Below are 14,571 nucleotides of genomic sequence, written 5' to 3' on the forward strand. Positions count from 1 at the left end.
TCGCAGTTTTGAGCTCTCTCGATCTGTCCGACAGGGATGTCCTTTAGCAGCATATCTGTATCTATTTGTGGGAGAGACTTTGTCAGATTTTCTTCGTGCTGAGAGTCATGCATTTCGTGGCTTGACCATGCCAGTACCTTCAACTCCGGACCTTATCGATCAGGAGTTTGCTGATGACACTATGCTGATATTGCACTATTTGCTAGCAGCTCTTGATGCCATGCGGGAGGCCCTGACGGTTTTTTGCATTGCCAGTGGTGCACGTATTAACTGGCATAAATCCTATGGGTTACTGGATGGGAGTGATGACATACCTACTTGGGGGGTAGCTGATGGTTTCACATGGCTGCAGCCAGGTCAGACATGCAGATATCTGGGCTTTTAGGTTGGATTTGACGTTTCCTTACAGCAGCAGTTTGCACCCGTACTACAGTCTATTCGCAGGAAGCTATGTCATTGGTCTTCACGTCATCTGTTGTTGGCTGGCCGTGCATTGGTCGTCAACCAGGTCATTCTGGCTACAGTATGGTATATGGCCTCTTGTTGGATGCTACATTCTGGAGTGATAGCTCAGCTCCGCAGACTAGTGCGGAACTTTTTATGGAGTGGCACAGATGGGACTACTGATACTCGTGCTCAAGTTCGCTGGTCCACGATTATTCGACCTAGGTCAGAGGGAGGCCTTGGCATTATTGATCCAGAATTACAGAGTCGCGCCCTTCTTACCAAGCTTATTGTTCGGGGTCTTTTTCCCGGCCAAGAACCTTGGAAGATGCTTCTTCAGGCCACTCTTTGCACAGCAACTACATGCCTCGGCACTAGAGATGGTCATATTTGGCATACAGGGTATCGTTTTCTCTTTACGGATGCCCCTTTGTTCACCAGCACTCTCTCACCCTTCATCCGATCACTCCCTCAGATTTGGGTTTCCATGCGACGAGCTCTCATACGCTCACCTCCCTCATGTCGTGAGGAGATTGAGCGCCAGCCTCTCATTTGGAATGATGCAGTTCTTGATTCTTCGGTTAACCCACCCCGTCAGCTTGGAGAGAGGACTCACATTGACTGGGCTGCTTGGGACACTGGCCCTGCTGCCTCTATGCGGTTGTTTCATGAGACGCGTATGCTGGATGCAGATTTTGTAGCAGAACATTATGACATTGGTCGCGGGGTGACAGACAGACTGCTTGAGATTGCCTCAGCCGTTCCTTCACAGTGGGACGCAGTCATGCGAGGCACGGTTCAGATGCCTCCACATAGTGGCTGGGAAGGTCTCTTTGCTCAGAGCACTCTCTTATTAGTTCGTTTAGACACCATGCTGTTCACAGTTGATTCAAACTCCTCTCAGGGGATTCATGCTAGATTGACATATGCTACCACCTCTCCGCACCTTGTCTACCCCGGCGCTCGATGGGAGGCCATACGAGTAGTTGGCTCTCGCGGGAAGCGTCGTTGTGTTGACCCCCGTTTCGCATCCGCTGATGCCGTCCTTTGGAGGCTTTGGGTGTGGGAGGGTCGTGCCTTATCTCAGCTTTATTGGGACCCAGGAGAGTGGCATTGGCCTCACTCTAACCCCACTGGTGCACATGTATCATTTTTTGAGTACACTGTCAGAATTGGAAGATTAGCATTGATGAGACAGCACCCAGAGCAGCCCACTCGTATGCGTTTTTGGTTACATTCAGGTCTCTCCCATGTTGCAGTTTTGGTCAGCCATTTGGGATTTACATGCGGCTTGTCGTATTTCTTTTTTCATGTGGATGATTGCACATGCAGGACTTCCAGTTGGGACTTGGCTAGCTACTATGGGTCATGATCCGTTATGCACTCGATGTCCTTCGCGACTACATGAGTCACCTGCACACTGTCTTTGGTCATGCTCCTCTTCTCATATAGTGTGGCTACCAGTTTGCTTTTTACTTAGCAGAGCCGGTGTTCAGCATGGATTTCTCACTTGGGGCTCTGTCTCATGGTTGATGTCGATGCCCGGACCGCATCTTTTCTATGAGGGCTCAGACACAGATCCAGCTCTTATGCTTACCTCAATTGGTTATCGGCGAGGGACTTTGGCTATGTTACCACAGATCGCATGGCAGGGGGATCCGCAGACACGTGATGAAGTCTTTTCAGTCATCACTAGCATTACACTATGGAATATTTGGAGAGCTCGTTGTCTTCACATTCTCAGTGCGGCTCCACAGCTCCTTCAGGATACCCTTATTGCCATTTGGCTAGACATTATTCACACCCTGATTTGGCAGTGGGATTCTTCCTCAGGTACATCTAGAGCAGCCGAGGCTCGACGATTTGCCTTCCTTCAGCGTTGGGCCCGAGCTCCACTCTTTTTCAGACTTACAGGTGGCCAGATTACATGGCATTATGCCCCCCCCTCAGTGGTTTCTCCTCCACTCGTCACACAAACCACCATGAGATTGTACTAGTTGAGTTGTCACTATAGTGGCTCTCACCCTTACATTCAGCTTGTACACCCCACGTGATAGGCTATTTTGGCATCCGTTGGGGATTATATTGTACTCAGTAATATACAGCCCTGATTTTTCCAAAAAAAAGAGAGAGAGAGAGAGAGAGAGAGAGAGAGAGAGAGAGAGAGAGAGGAGGAGGAGGAGGAAAGGAAACATGGTTAAAAACATAAAATTATTGTACAGTGTTAGATGACATTAAAACATTGAAACTTAGGTGAGTTTCTTAGAAAAATGAGAAAAAATTCTCATAAATTTCTAGAACATATAAAGGATGAACCAATTGCGACTTAGGTCGGTGACAATAGGGACATCCGAGTTTCAAAACTTATGGCACCCTAAATTCTAGCTATAAGAGTTTTTCATGGTTGAAAAGCAACCGCAATGATCTAGCTTAGATCAAACATTTAAGACTCTTATCTACTAGGACCTTAGTATAGATTATGTTTTTGGTAGTACACTCTAGCTGAAGAGAGAATTTGAAATAGATTATGTTATTGGTGGCACACTCTAGTAGAGAGAGAGAGAGAGAGGGAGAGAGAGAGATGATGATCATGATGATGATGTATTTACGTCCTCGGGGGGCCAAAATGACCCATGGGACCCAAAATCTCATATATGAGACTCCCCCCTTCCCATGTGAAGGAGGGGACATGTCATGATTCTGTGGTGATTTTGTTTGTGAGTGTGGTGTGATGTTCTAGCACTCTGGCAAGATAGATGCCTAGTGCTACTGGAGAGGGATGTGTTCTTGAGAGAAGCTCCTCAAATGTAGTACATCCTTGAATAAGTTGGGGAAAGTCGACCCGAATGTGTGCATATGCTGGACATTCAAGGGTTACATGTGCCTCATTTTCCAATGAGTTAAAGTTACATTGAGTGCATCTCCTCATGTTTGCATCAATATTCAGCCATCCTCCCGTTTCACTTTTGAGCATGTGTGATCTTGTCCGCATCAAGGTGATGGCCCGTCTCGCACGGTAAGACATGGGTATCATGATATGTATTTGGGTTTCCCCGGTTTTGTACTCTTCCCAGTATCTTGTGTTTATGTGCTTGCAATAGTATTCAAACTTGGACCTGTGCATTGCATTCTTCCATTTGCTGTGGAGAGCCTCAAGTAATTGTAGTTCAAAATTCAGCTCGTGCTCATGCTCGGTACGTGCCTCTACATGCATGTCCACATGTGCTCCCACATTCCATTTAGAGAACCATTTCCTGATGTCCTCAACAAGGCTAGAGGTGAGAAACTTGCTTTTGTGGTTCTTTTGCGGCTTACATCCTACCTCCCATGCTATGTGAGGCAAACGGTTATTAGGCATCAACTTCACCTTCAAGATATATCTATGCATTCTTTGCAAGGCAAGCATTTCCAATGGTCTTTGTCTAGTCTCCAATAGCATCACTGAGTATGGTGTTGTGGTTTTTATCCCCATATGTCTACATAAGAACTTTTTCTGAATTTTCTCAATGTCATTCCATGTGCTTGCCGGAATACTTGGTCCCCATACCTCTACCCCATACAGTAGCGTTTGAACCACACACGCATTGAAAGCCATGGACTTTATTTCCCACCTTCTAGTGACGCTTTGTTTGCACATGTTTTCAAACTCGTAATACCTTGCTTGTCCTGCTTCAATTCTTGTTTTTGCACATTGCCCCCATCTATGATTCGAGGGTATAATGATGCCCAAGTATTTAAAGCTGTCCACTGCTTGAATCTCTTGCCCATCATACATAAGGGCGGGCTGATCCTTTGATTTGTGTGTACAAATCGCCATACATTTTGTTTTCGTGACATTCACTGAGAGTCCTGTGGCTTCGCAAAAAGTATGTACCGCATCCAAAAAGTTTTTGCAAGAGAGACATGCTATGCGCTTAAAGAACCACATCATCAGCATAAATGAGGAGTAGCAAAGTAATGAGACCTATGTTTGGTGCATCTCCATTATCTTGCGTCGTTTGGCAGATAAAGTCCTCAAGCTCATCTATGCATAGCCCAAATAGTGTTGGGGACAAAGGACATCCTTGTTTGACTCCTATTGTGCTAAAGAACTCTTTGGAGAAGCCTGTTTGCATTTTCAGTTTACATCGAACCGCATGGTATAGGCGTACTACCGCAACCCTCAAGTGTATGGGAACCCCAATGATCTCCATGCGGGACCATAACCCATGACGAGGTACCATATCAAACGCTTTCTTAAAGTCCACAAAACAGCAGTACATAGTTTCCCCTTTGAGTCGCGCCTCTTCCATCATAATCCGGATTGTAATCAAGTGATCTATGGTACTATTTTTTGCTCTAAAACCTGCTTGACCGAGAGCCCTCTTTCCACTATTTTCAGCCCATGTGCTAATATCTTTTTCTATCAGGCTCCCAAAAAGTTTTGCCATGCAAAACCCCACCATGATGGTGCAGTAATTCGTGAGTAGGTTACGGTCTCCTCCTTTAAACAAAGCTTTGACCCAATTCTCTTGCCAATCTTCAGGCATGCCCTTGGTGGATAGCTTGATTCATCATGCAGTGTATCCATTTCTTGGCTTCATTGCCCGACCATTTCAACATTTCGGAGTTGAAGTGCAAAATGTCAGAGGCTTTCCCAGTGGCTAGTTTTTTCAAACCTCTCAAAGCTGCTGCAAAAGTTATAGGTTCCTTAGTGTCAACCTGAATTTCAGCATTCATCATTATTTGAGCATCGATGGGAGCATAGAGTGTTTGTGCATATACGTACATTTCGTCCATGCTGAAATTTCCCATTATATCCTCCTTTTTGCCTTTCATGTTGCGCCATGCTTTCTTGGGCTCTTTCTTAAATCGGATCACCTCTTGCTCCTCCTTCAAAAGTTCATGCATCCTTCTCTTTTTCCTTTTCAACATCCTGTATTCCTTGGCTGCACTTTCCCACTCCTTCGTGGACTTATTGAAGCACTTTAACTTGCGTTTGGCTGCTTTACATTCTTCATCAAACCATGGGTTATGAGGGAGACCTTTCACTTGTTGGTGATTTCTTTTAGATCGCCCCATAGTGACCTCTGCAGCCTCTTCTATTGCTTGACGAAAGGTAGCCCAATTTTCTGAAATGTTTTGGGACATGCATTGTCTACTCAATAGGCTGTCTAGAAAGGTGGCATAATCGAATTTCTTTGTGGCTTGCATTCGATATGCCCAACTTGTCGCCTTTTGGATGCGTTGTGTAGGCATGTGTGGGAGGTCTAGACATACATGAATTGGAGTATGGTCCGAGTTCGGTAACGGAGCCCCAATTTGAAAGTGTCCAATTAAATCCAATGCATTGTGGCTAACTAACGCATAGTCATTAGTGCTTCTTCCATGGTTTGATGTATAGCATGTGTATGTTCCGGAACTTGCAAATTTCTTGGTGCCATTCATGACTACAAGTTGCATAGAATTCATCATGGATATCAAAGCCGAACCTTGTTCATTCATGAGGTGATCGCATGAGCATCTATCCCACATTGCATCTAATACGAGATCACCATCTTTGTCGGCGGGATGGATTGAGTAGTCAACCAATTGAACCTGTATGTTGGCTATGCGAGCATTAAGATCCCCGAGTATCATCACTGTCCCCTGTGGTGTGTAGGTTGCAATATCTGTATATAGGTCGGCAAAAGGGTCATTCTTGGAGAGATTATGCAAATCATAGAACGGGGATTCCCGATGTGGGATGTAGCATCCCGCAATGAACATCAATCTCCCAGATATACATATCTTAGCCCATATGTATCGTTTGTGTTCATCTATCTTGCATATCTTAACCTGATTTTGCATTTCCTCTTTGTACATTATAGCAACACCCCCTTGCCCGCGCATCTTAGTACCAGGCCACCAAACCGAGTGTGTAATATATCCTGGAATACTTGGCAGTCTACATGTGTCTTGTTCTCACGTTTCAAGTAGAAAAAGTATGTCTGCTTGTGGTAGAACCTCTGTCAATCCTTCCCCTTTGTGCCAAGGGAACCCTCGGCAATTCCAACTTGTGACGTGTATGTTCGTGGTCCCATGGGTTTCCCCCTGTCATGTTTCGGGTGGTGTTGCCCCTGTGGAGGTGGTGTTCTTTTTCATTCGTTCTTCATATGCCTGTCTTCTTTCTTTTTGTTTCGCGGGTGTCCTGTCTTCACTGATGTAAATTGGGCTGTCCCTTAGATAAATGCGAGCATTTTCGAGTATGATGGCTCTTTTACGTGCATCCAACATTGTGCATACAATTGCGCGATTGTTCTCAGGCCTCTGCTTACCCACACGGTGTGCCCCATACACCACTATATCATGCATGCCAAATGTGTTTGCAAGGAGGTCCGTGACCTCCGCATTCAACATGAGTACTTTCTCATTGTCAGATTCGGGTATGCCTCGGATCACAATATTCATACTGCATTTCTCTCGCTCATTATACTCTGTGTCGTCTACATTTGCATACGTCTCATGTGTCTGCGGAATGGCATTGGGAGTACTTCTTACTACGTGTGCCCAGGAGGTCGTATTTCCTGTTGCATTATCACTGATGTGTGCAAGCTTCTCGTCGTGTGTAGCTAGAGCGTCTTGCACATTGGAGACCTGTTTGTTTAATGCATCTTGCAGGGCTTGAATTTTCTCATCTTGATGTTGCATTTTCAGATTTTGTATTTGGATTGTGTGCTCCAATTCTTGGTTCTTTAGTGCAAGATTTTTGATGTCTTCACCCTGCTTCATCACCATTTCCTGTAAGGATGAGATAAAGCCCCAACTATCTTGCATCGAGATGGATGGACTCTATCAATGTCCCGATCACCATCAAGTTGGGTAGGAGTCCATGTGACACGTGGTAGGGGGTAAACTGTTAACGTGCTAGTATAAATTTCAATCATTATACATTAGTGATAATTTGTTTCGAAAGGATCTAGCATAAATTTATGAACAAAACACTCTTTCATTTCAAAACGATTAGTGATCGTACACTTTGATTAGCTAGACGCATGTCATTGAATACATGCAATCATGTGGCCCCATGCCATAAATCATTCTTTTAAGAATCTCAAAGGATTCAAAGGTGTCACAATAAGAGTTCTCAAGTTAAACACCATATAAATTTTTGTCAAACTCAATCATGTGTAGAGAGAGAGACAATGTCATCTTTACCTTGAGTGCATAAGAACGATAAAGATGGCATTGTTAGCAACAGGTTGGTGAAATAAATAGTTATGCTTGACAAAGTATCTATTGACTTGCACTTATGAAAGACCAATGTGTTTACAAAGAATGTCATACTGAGGATGCGGTCAATTGGAATTGCATGAATGCAAGGTAGGACAACAAAGGTAGGTCTAGGGAACTATGGGTCATTTTTGCAAATGTAGTGCAACTCTCTCCCTCTATATTCATTATCATCGATTTCACTTTTAGGGCCAAAGTTCCACCAAGGAGTGGCCAAGGAAGCCTTTGGATTGTTTTGAATGAAGGCAACAAGAGGGCTTTTTGAATTTACTGCAACCTATAGTTTCGACAGCTGTCTAACTTCTCCAACGTGATCGGGGGCTTTTCTTTTCATATAAATGTGATCCAATTTAACCAAAGAGACGAATATATATAAAAATAAAAATAAATCTGTCCTAAAACTGCACGCTAATCCCGTCGCAACGTTGCTCAAATCCATCGCCGTTGGTCCACCCCATGTTGAAACCGGTCCACGTTTGTGCGGATAGATTTGGACTAGTTTCACTAAGGATGAGAGCTAGAAAAATACATTTTCCCTACCTGATGGGAAAAAGGGGAAACTTGAAATTCTCTTGATTTTAAGGTCAAAATTTGAGTTTTCACCTATAATTACATGTTTTAGCTCAAAATCTAACCGGGATTTCACAATTTCTAACACTGCAAGGCCATATGTGGCAATGACGCTTGTTGGAGCCTATTTTCTTATGCAAAAAACACAAAAAGACGGCTTTGTACAGCGTGTTGAGGAGCTGATAAAATATCAAGCTAAACCTATTGGAACCAGTCCGCGCCGGCGCGGCCTGGTTCCGATAGGTTTCACAAGAGTCTCCACAAAGATGAGCTGTATTTCATTTGCAAAACCATCGTGCGTCCCCACCATCACGAACTTGCTCTGCATCACTACCCTACTTTACATCAACATGGAAACAATGCCTTGCTCCACAACACCCTCATGCCGCTTGAACCAAAACACCCGCAACTGTCTCACTAGCTCTATGGAACGCCCTGGAGAAGTGTCTCTTTGCTCCTCTCTTTGTCGTTTATCTGCAGCCAAATTTGCCCATGCTTAGGGAGGAGGCGGGCAGGAGGAGGGGGCTGTGCAAGGCTGCCCTGCAGTCATGCATGAGGAGGCAATATGGGTGGAGCACAAAAAGACGGCTTTGTATATCGTGTTGAGGATATCATAATATCAAGCTAAACCTATTGGAACCAGTCCGCGCCGGTTTAGGGTGGTTTCGATAGGTTTCACAAGAGTCTACATCAATATGGAAATAATGCCTTGCTCCACAGCACCCTCATGGCCGCCAGAACCAAAACACCCGCAACTGTCTCGTTTGCTATGTGGAACGCCATGGAGAGTGTCTCTTTGCTCGTCTCTTTGTCGTTTATCTGCAGTCAAATTTGCCCATGCTTAGGGAGGAGGCGGGCAGGAGAATGGCAGAGGGAGGGGGCTGTGCAAGGCTACAGCCCTGCACCATGCATGAGGAGGCATTCTCTCTCTCTCTCTCTCTCTCTCTCTCTCTCTCTCTCTCTCATATGAGGCAAGCAGACGCTTGGGCAACGGAATGTTTGAGCAGGCCCTTAATCTCCAGTAGACACTTGGTCGCTGATCTTTTTGCAGTAATTTATACCAAGGCGAGACTTTGCCTGCTTTTTTTTATCGACATCATCTGGTAGAACCTGGACTCGGGAATTTTTGAACGTGTGTAGCGGAGCGTGCTCAAATTGCAGGTCGTGGCTCGATGTTTTGCCTTACTTTCGGAGCCTGAGGGAGAGTTTTATTTTGAAATGGCTCCTCGCCCTATCTTCTTCGTGAGAGAGAGAGAGAGAGAGAGAGAGAGAGAGAGAGAGAGAGAGAGAGAGAGAGAGAGAGAGTGGCAGAACATTATGACATTGGTCGCGGGGTGACAGACAGACTGCTTGAGATTGACTCCGCCGTTCCTTCACAGTGGGACGCAGTCATGCGCGGCACGGTTCAGATGCCTCCACATAGTGGCTGGGAAGGTCTCTTTGCTCAGAGCACTCTCTTATTAGTTCGTTTAGACACCATGCTCTTCATAGTTGATACTGACTACTCTCAGGGGATTCATGCTAGATTGACATATGATACCACCTCTCCGCACCTTGTCTACCCCGGCGCTCGATGGGAGGCCATACGAGTAGTTGGCTCCCGCGGGAAGTGTCATTGTGTTGACCCCCGTTTCGCTTCCGTTGATGCCGCACTTTGGAGGCTTTGGGTGTGGGAGGGTCGTGCCCTATCTCAGCTTTATTGGGACCCAGGAGAGTGGCATTGGTCTCACTCTAACCCCACCGGTGCACCTGTATCATTCTTTGAGTACACTGTCAGAATTGGAAGATTAGCATTGATGAGACAACACCCAGAGCAGCCCACTCGTATGCGTTTCTGGTTACATTCAGGTCTCTCCCATGCCTATCTACAGCAGTTTTGGTCAGCCATCTGGGATTTACATGCGGCTCGTCGTATTTCTTTTTTCATGTGGATGATTGCACATGCAGGACTTCCAATTGGGACTTGGCTAGCTACTATGGGTCATGATCCGTTATGTACTCGCTGTCCTTTGCGACTACATGAGTCACCTGCACAGTGTCTTTGGTCATGCTCATCTTCTCATGTAGTGTGGCTAGCAGTTTGCTTTTTACTTAGCAGAGCCGGTGTTCAGCATGGATTTCTCACTTGGGGATCTGTCTCATGGTTGATGCCGATGCCTGGACCGCATCTTTTCTACGAGGGCTCAGACGCAGATCCAGCTCTTATGCTTACCTCGACTGGTTATCGGCGAGGGACTTTGGCTATGTTACCACAGATTGCTTGGCAGGGGGATCCTCAGACACGTGATGAAGTTTTTTCAGTCATCACTAGCATTACACTATGGAATGTTTGGAGAGCTCGTTGTCTTCACATTCTCAGTGCGGCTCCACAGCTCCTTCAGGATACCCTCACTACCATTTGGCTGGACATCATTCACACCCTGATTTGGCAGTGGGATTCTTCCTCATGTACATCTCGAGCAGCCGAGGCTCGTCGATTTGCCTTCCTTCGGCGTTGGGCCCGAGGTGGCCAGATTACATGGCATTATGCCCCCCCTCGGTGGTTTCTCCTCCACTCATCACACATACCACCATGAGATTGTTCTAGTCGAGTTGTCACTATAGTGGCTCTCACCCTTACATTCAGCTTGTACACCCCACGTGATAGGCTATTTTGGCATCCGCTGGGGATTATATTGTACTCAGTAATATACAGCCATGATTTTCCCAAAAAAACAGGAGAGAGAGAGAGAGAGAGAGAGAGAGAGAGAGAGAGAGAGAGAGAGAGAGAGAGAAAGGAAGAAGAAGAAGAAGAAGAGGATTTTAAGGTCGTAGGAAACTATCCGAAGAGATCTCAAAGAGAGAGAGAGAGAGAGAGAGAGAGAGAGAGACGTCAATTGCCTAGAGTTTAGAGACGGTGAGAGATGGAGGTAGTAATAAGTGAGCTTTGATAATTTTATGAATGTGTTCCGAGAGCAACATGTGTGGGACAAGCTTTGTTTGATGCTTGTTCCCTTTATCTGTTTGATCGAGAAGTTGGTACCATGTTCGGAAGCTTAAATCCGTTTTGATAAGCTATGTGGAGCTACTACAATTTTTCTTGAAATTTAGTATGCACCTTTTCAAACCGCTAACGCAACTGAATAGCCTTCTTCAGCATCAGCTATGCCTCAACATTCTTCTACTCGACCTAGAGGAAATTACCTTTGAATGCCCTCTTCATGACTATGAGATGAAGCTCGAGTGAGAAAACACAACTAAAATGCATGCATAGCATCAGACATATTTAAATGTCGAGGCACAGCCATGTACCTTCTAAGCAACACGGTTGGTATGGCTTATCTAGCCATGCAGAGCAGGAAGTAGTAATAGCAGGAGTTGGAGGAGAAGGTGGCTCAGGGTCAGGACCAGAGTCATCAAAAACTAAAGTTTCAAGTAGCCTTGGATAAGCTTGAGTATTAGGGAGGACGTATTGCTCAAACATCTGAGAGCTTGGAGGCATGCAAGCCGCTTCACTAATAGCAAGATTGGGAGTAGCAAGAGCATGACATGCTGGGTGGGTAACACCTAAAAGGGGAAGGGCCTAGGTGGGTTGAACGTCCACCAGCAGGTTTTGCAACATCCAAGTTCCCAAGGAAGACCTCAATGATGGTTGCAATGCCATCAACATCGGCATCTACAAGAATGGAATGTCAAGGAGGGTCAAGAAAATCTGCATGCAAGAAGGGTCTACATCTTAATGGAAGAACGAGGCATGGTTAGACCAACCATGGGGACTCCGGCCTTAAAATTGGGCTACCTTGCCACAATAGAGGATCCACGGGATGCTAGGTGGGCTCATTGCAGGACAACAAGGAGAACCAACGATGAATCCCGTTGTGATATCAAGGGAATATAACTCTCTCTCTCTCTCTCTCTCTCTCTCTCTCTCTCTCTCTCTCTCTCTCTTTGTGTGTGTGTGTGTAGGGGGAGGGGAGTGTGCGTGCATGTATGACAAGTACATTAAAGTTGCAGTTTGCAAGCCCCAAAAGAGTTAAAGGAAGTTGGATGCTCGTCCAAGCTCCCTCGATGTTGATTGCTATCACTAGCATGCAAGAAAAAGAGCTTGGCCCTTTTAGATGTATGGCCTTTTTGTGTTGAGATGCTAGTTGAATCCAACATGACATGCATTAGAAAGAGAATGGGGTGTAGGAGGGCCTCTTTATTTGCCATGAGCTTATGGAGGTGATTAACATTTTGACAAATAGGTGTACGCCATGTGTACAAGAATGGTGGGTGTGTAAGAGATATGTAAGAGTGGTCAAAGGATGCACTTTTCCCCCAAAAAAGGAGGTGGAAAATTTTATTATTTTTGGCCCTCTATAACTCCTACATATGACCTCCGATTTGAGAGGAGATCATAGATCTACAATCTACGTGTTGAGCTCTTTCCATAGATATGCTACATGATATGGTTTTACCCGCTAGATTTTAAATTCCATTTTGGGGGGAAACTTTGAATTCAAATAAACTAGGCTACTAGCCGTTTTGCCTGTTTGAATTCAAAAGATGTCCTTTGATTACTTTCTTTTTCTTTTTTTTTGAGAAAAAGATCCTTCTATTAGTTAATGAAAACTGCCCATAGGGCTACATCCACCTCTGCAAGAGAGGGCTACAACAAGCATGGTGGGGAGACTCTCCCAATGAAAAAACAGCATATGTACAATGGGGCTAAATCAAGAGATGGGAGGAGGGAAAAGCCACACAGGTGGACAGTAGTGCCATCTGAGCACCCCCTGGACCATGGAGTAGAACGGCCCAGGGCGCCAGAGTCGAAGGAAAGCCTCGCGGCGCTCCCGCATGCGGTCGGAGCTGCCCTGTAGTCCCTCAAGCTGTCCTCTGAGAGTATGGATCAGCTCTAGCCAAAAGTCACGAACAGTCTCTGCTGGTGGTACAAGGCGAGTCTCAAAGATGCGGAAACAACGGGCCCGCCAGATGAACCAGAGAGCTAGGCCGTTGATGAGCTCCCAACACTCCGCTCTCTCACTGCTCCACTCCTGTGGAGTAAGGTTTGTAGCAGGCTGGAGTGTAGGTCGACCCCCCTGTATCACTATCATCCTGCTGGTGGAAGATAGCTCAAACTGAAGTGCCGGGCCCGTGAGGGTGGACCAAGCCGCTGCCCCCCAAGTGTACTGTCGAGCCGTGGAGAGGGCAGGCATCAGCCGAAGAACTCGTAGCCACACCTGCTGGGCCGAGGGACAGTCCCAAAGACAGTGACGCTGACTCTCCACCAACTTGTCACAGGCTGTACATGCGGCCGAGAGACCACTATGTACAAGCCAGCTCCCTACTGCTGTGGCTCTGTGTGCAACCAACCACTGGAACAAGGTGACGCGCCTCGGCTGTCTGGAGTCCCACAGCCTCTGCCAAAAAGCTACCAAGAACTCAACTGTGAGACCCTCCTCGTGCCAATGACGTGGTGCAGCGGGGGGGGCCTCACTCTGTTCTGCAAGTATATGACGTCCAAGCCGAACAGTGTACTGAAAGAAAGGGACTCCTGGGCAGTCTGCAGAAGAGAATGGATCCCTCCATAGCCACTCACCAGGATCCCACTGTACTCGTGCCAGTGGACAGCACTCCCAAGCCCATAGCCTCCAATGTCCTGTCTCAAGAGCTGCTAGGTCAGGGTCTATGACGCAAGTCCTCCCACAGATGCCCACAACTCGGATCCTCTGGAAACAACACTCTGCTACTTGCGGGGCCTCTACTGCAACTCTCTGTAGTCGTCCCCCACCCTGAAGCTCGAAGAACAGGGCTGGGACAGTCTCTGAGCAAGCCCGGACTGAAATGAGAACCTCCAGTCGTGTGAAGGCTCCCATCCACCGGGGTGCTACTGGCTCGAGAGGCGTGAGCCAGTCAGCTGGAACTGACTCTGAGATGTCCTGACACATGCTCTGAACCCCTCTCATGCCCTGTAGCTGGACAACCTGCACCTCCTCTGACAAACCTGTGAACTCTAGCCAGTCACCTAGAGAGCGTGCTCGGCCTGCTGCCATGGGACCCCAAGAAACATGAGACCTACTCCCAACCAAGTGGCCTCGCTGAGTGCTAACCATGGGGTTCCATACGAGGGGCTGCCGTAGGCGCTCCTCCGTGCACGTTGGCTATCTCTGCTCTAGGCCACGCCGTAATAGCTCCCAAGAACGAAGCAGACTCACAGCGAATCGGTCCTCCAGTCTCCTGCTCAAACCAACTCGATGCAACTCTGTAAAGATCCATCTGGTCGAAGGTTGCCAAGGGCCTCCTGACTGAGGCACCCTGGCACGAAGCCTCTGCAACAAGAACTCC

At 46.6% G+C, this 14,571-nt stretch overlaps 2 protein-coding genes across 7 annotated transcripts in view; one reads left to right on the top strand and one right to left on the bottom strand.

Annotated features, from left to right (window-relative positions):
• The window catches only part of LOC147443858 (SEC-C motif protein), a 137,479-nt gene that overhangs the window by 79,279 nt on the left and 43,629 nt on the right, over positions 1–14,571 (top strand). The gene's annotated exons all lie outside the window — the stretch shown is intronic.
• On the bottom strand, positions 5,914–7,239 carry LOC147443859 (uncharacterized). The gene has a single exon (XM_086527742.1). It carries the CDS (start codon positions 7,237–7,239, stop codon positions 6,520–6,522), a length of 720 nt encoding a protein of 239 aa, XP_086383868.1. The 3' UTR covers positions 5,914–6,519.

Source organism: Adiantum capillus-veneris, chromosome 13, assembly GCF_014529385.1.
Source record: "Adiantum capillus-veneris isolate H3 chromosome 13, ASM1452938v2, whole genome shotgun sequence".
Classification (NCBI taxonomy): Eukaryota; Viridiplantae; Streptophyta; class Polypodiopsida; order Polypodiales; family Pteridaceae; genus Adiantum; species Adiantum capillus-veneris.

What these genes read in the sequence shown, in the direction of transcription:
- LOC147443859 (XM_086527742.1), bottom strand. Translation starts at nt 7,239, where the DNA reads ATGCAAGATAGTTGGGGCTTTATCTCATCCTTACAGGAAATGGTGATG.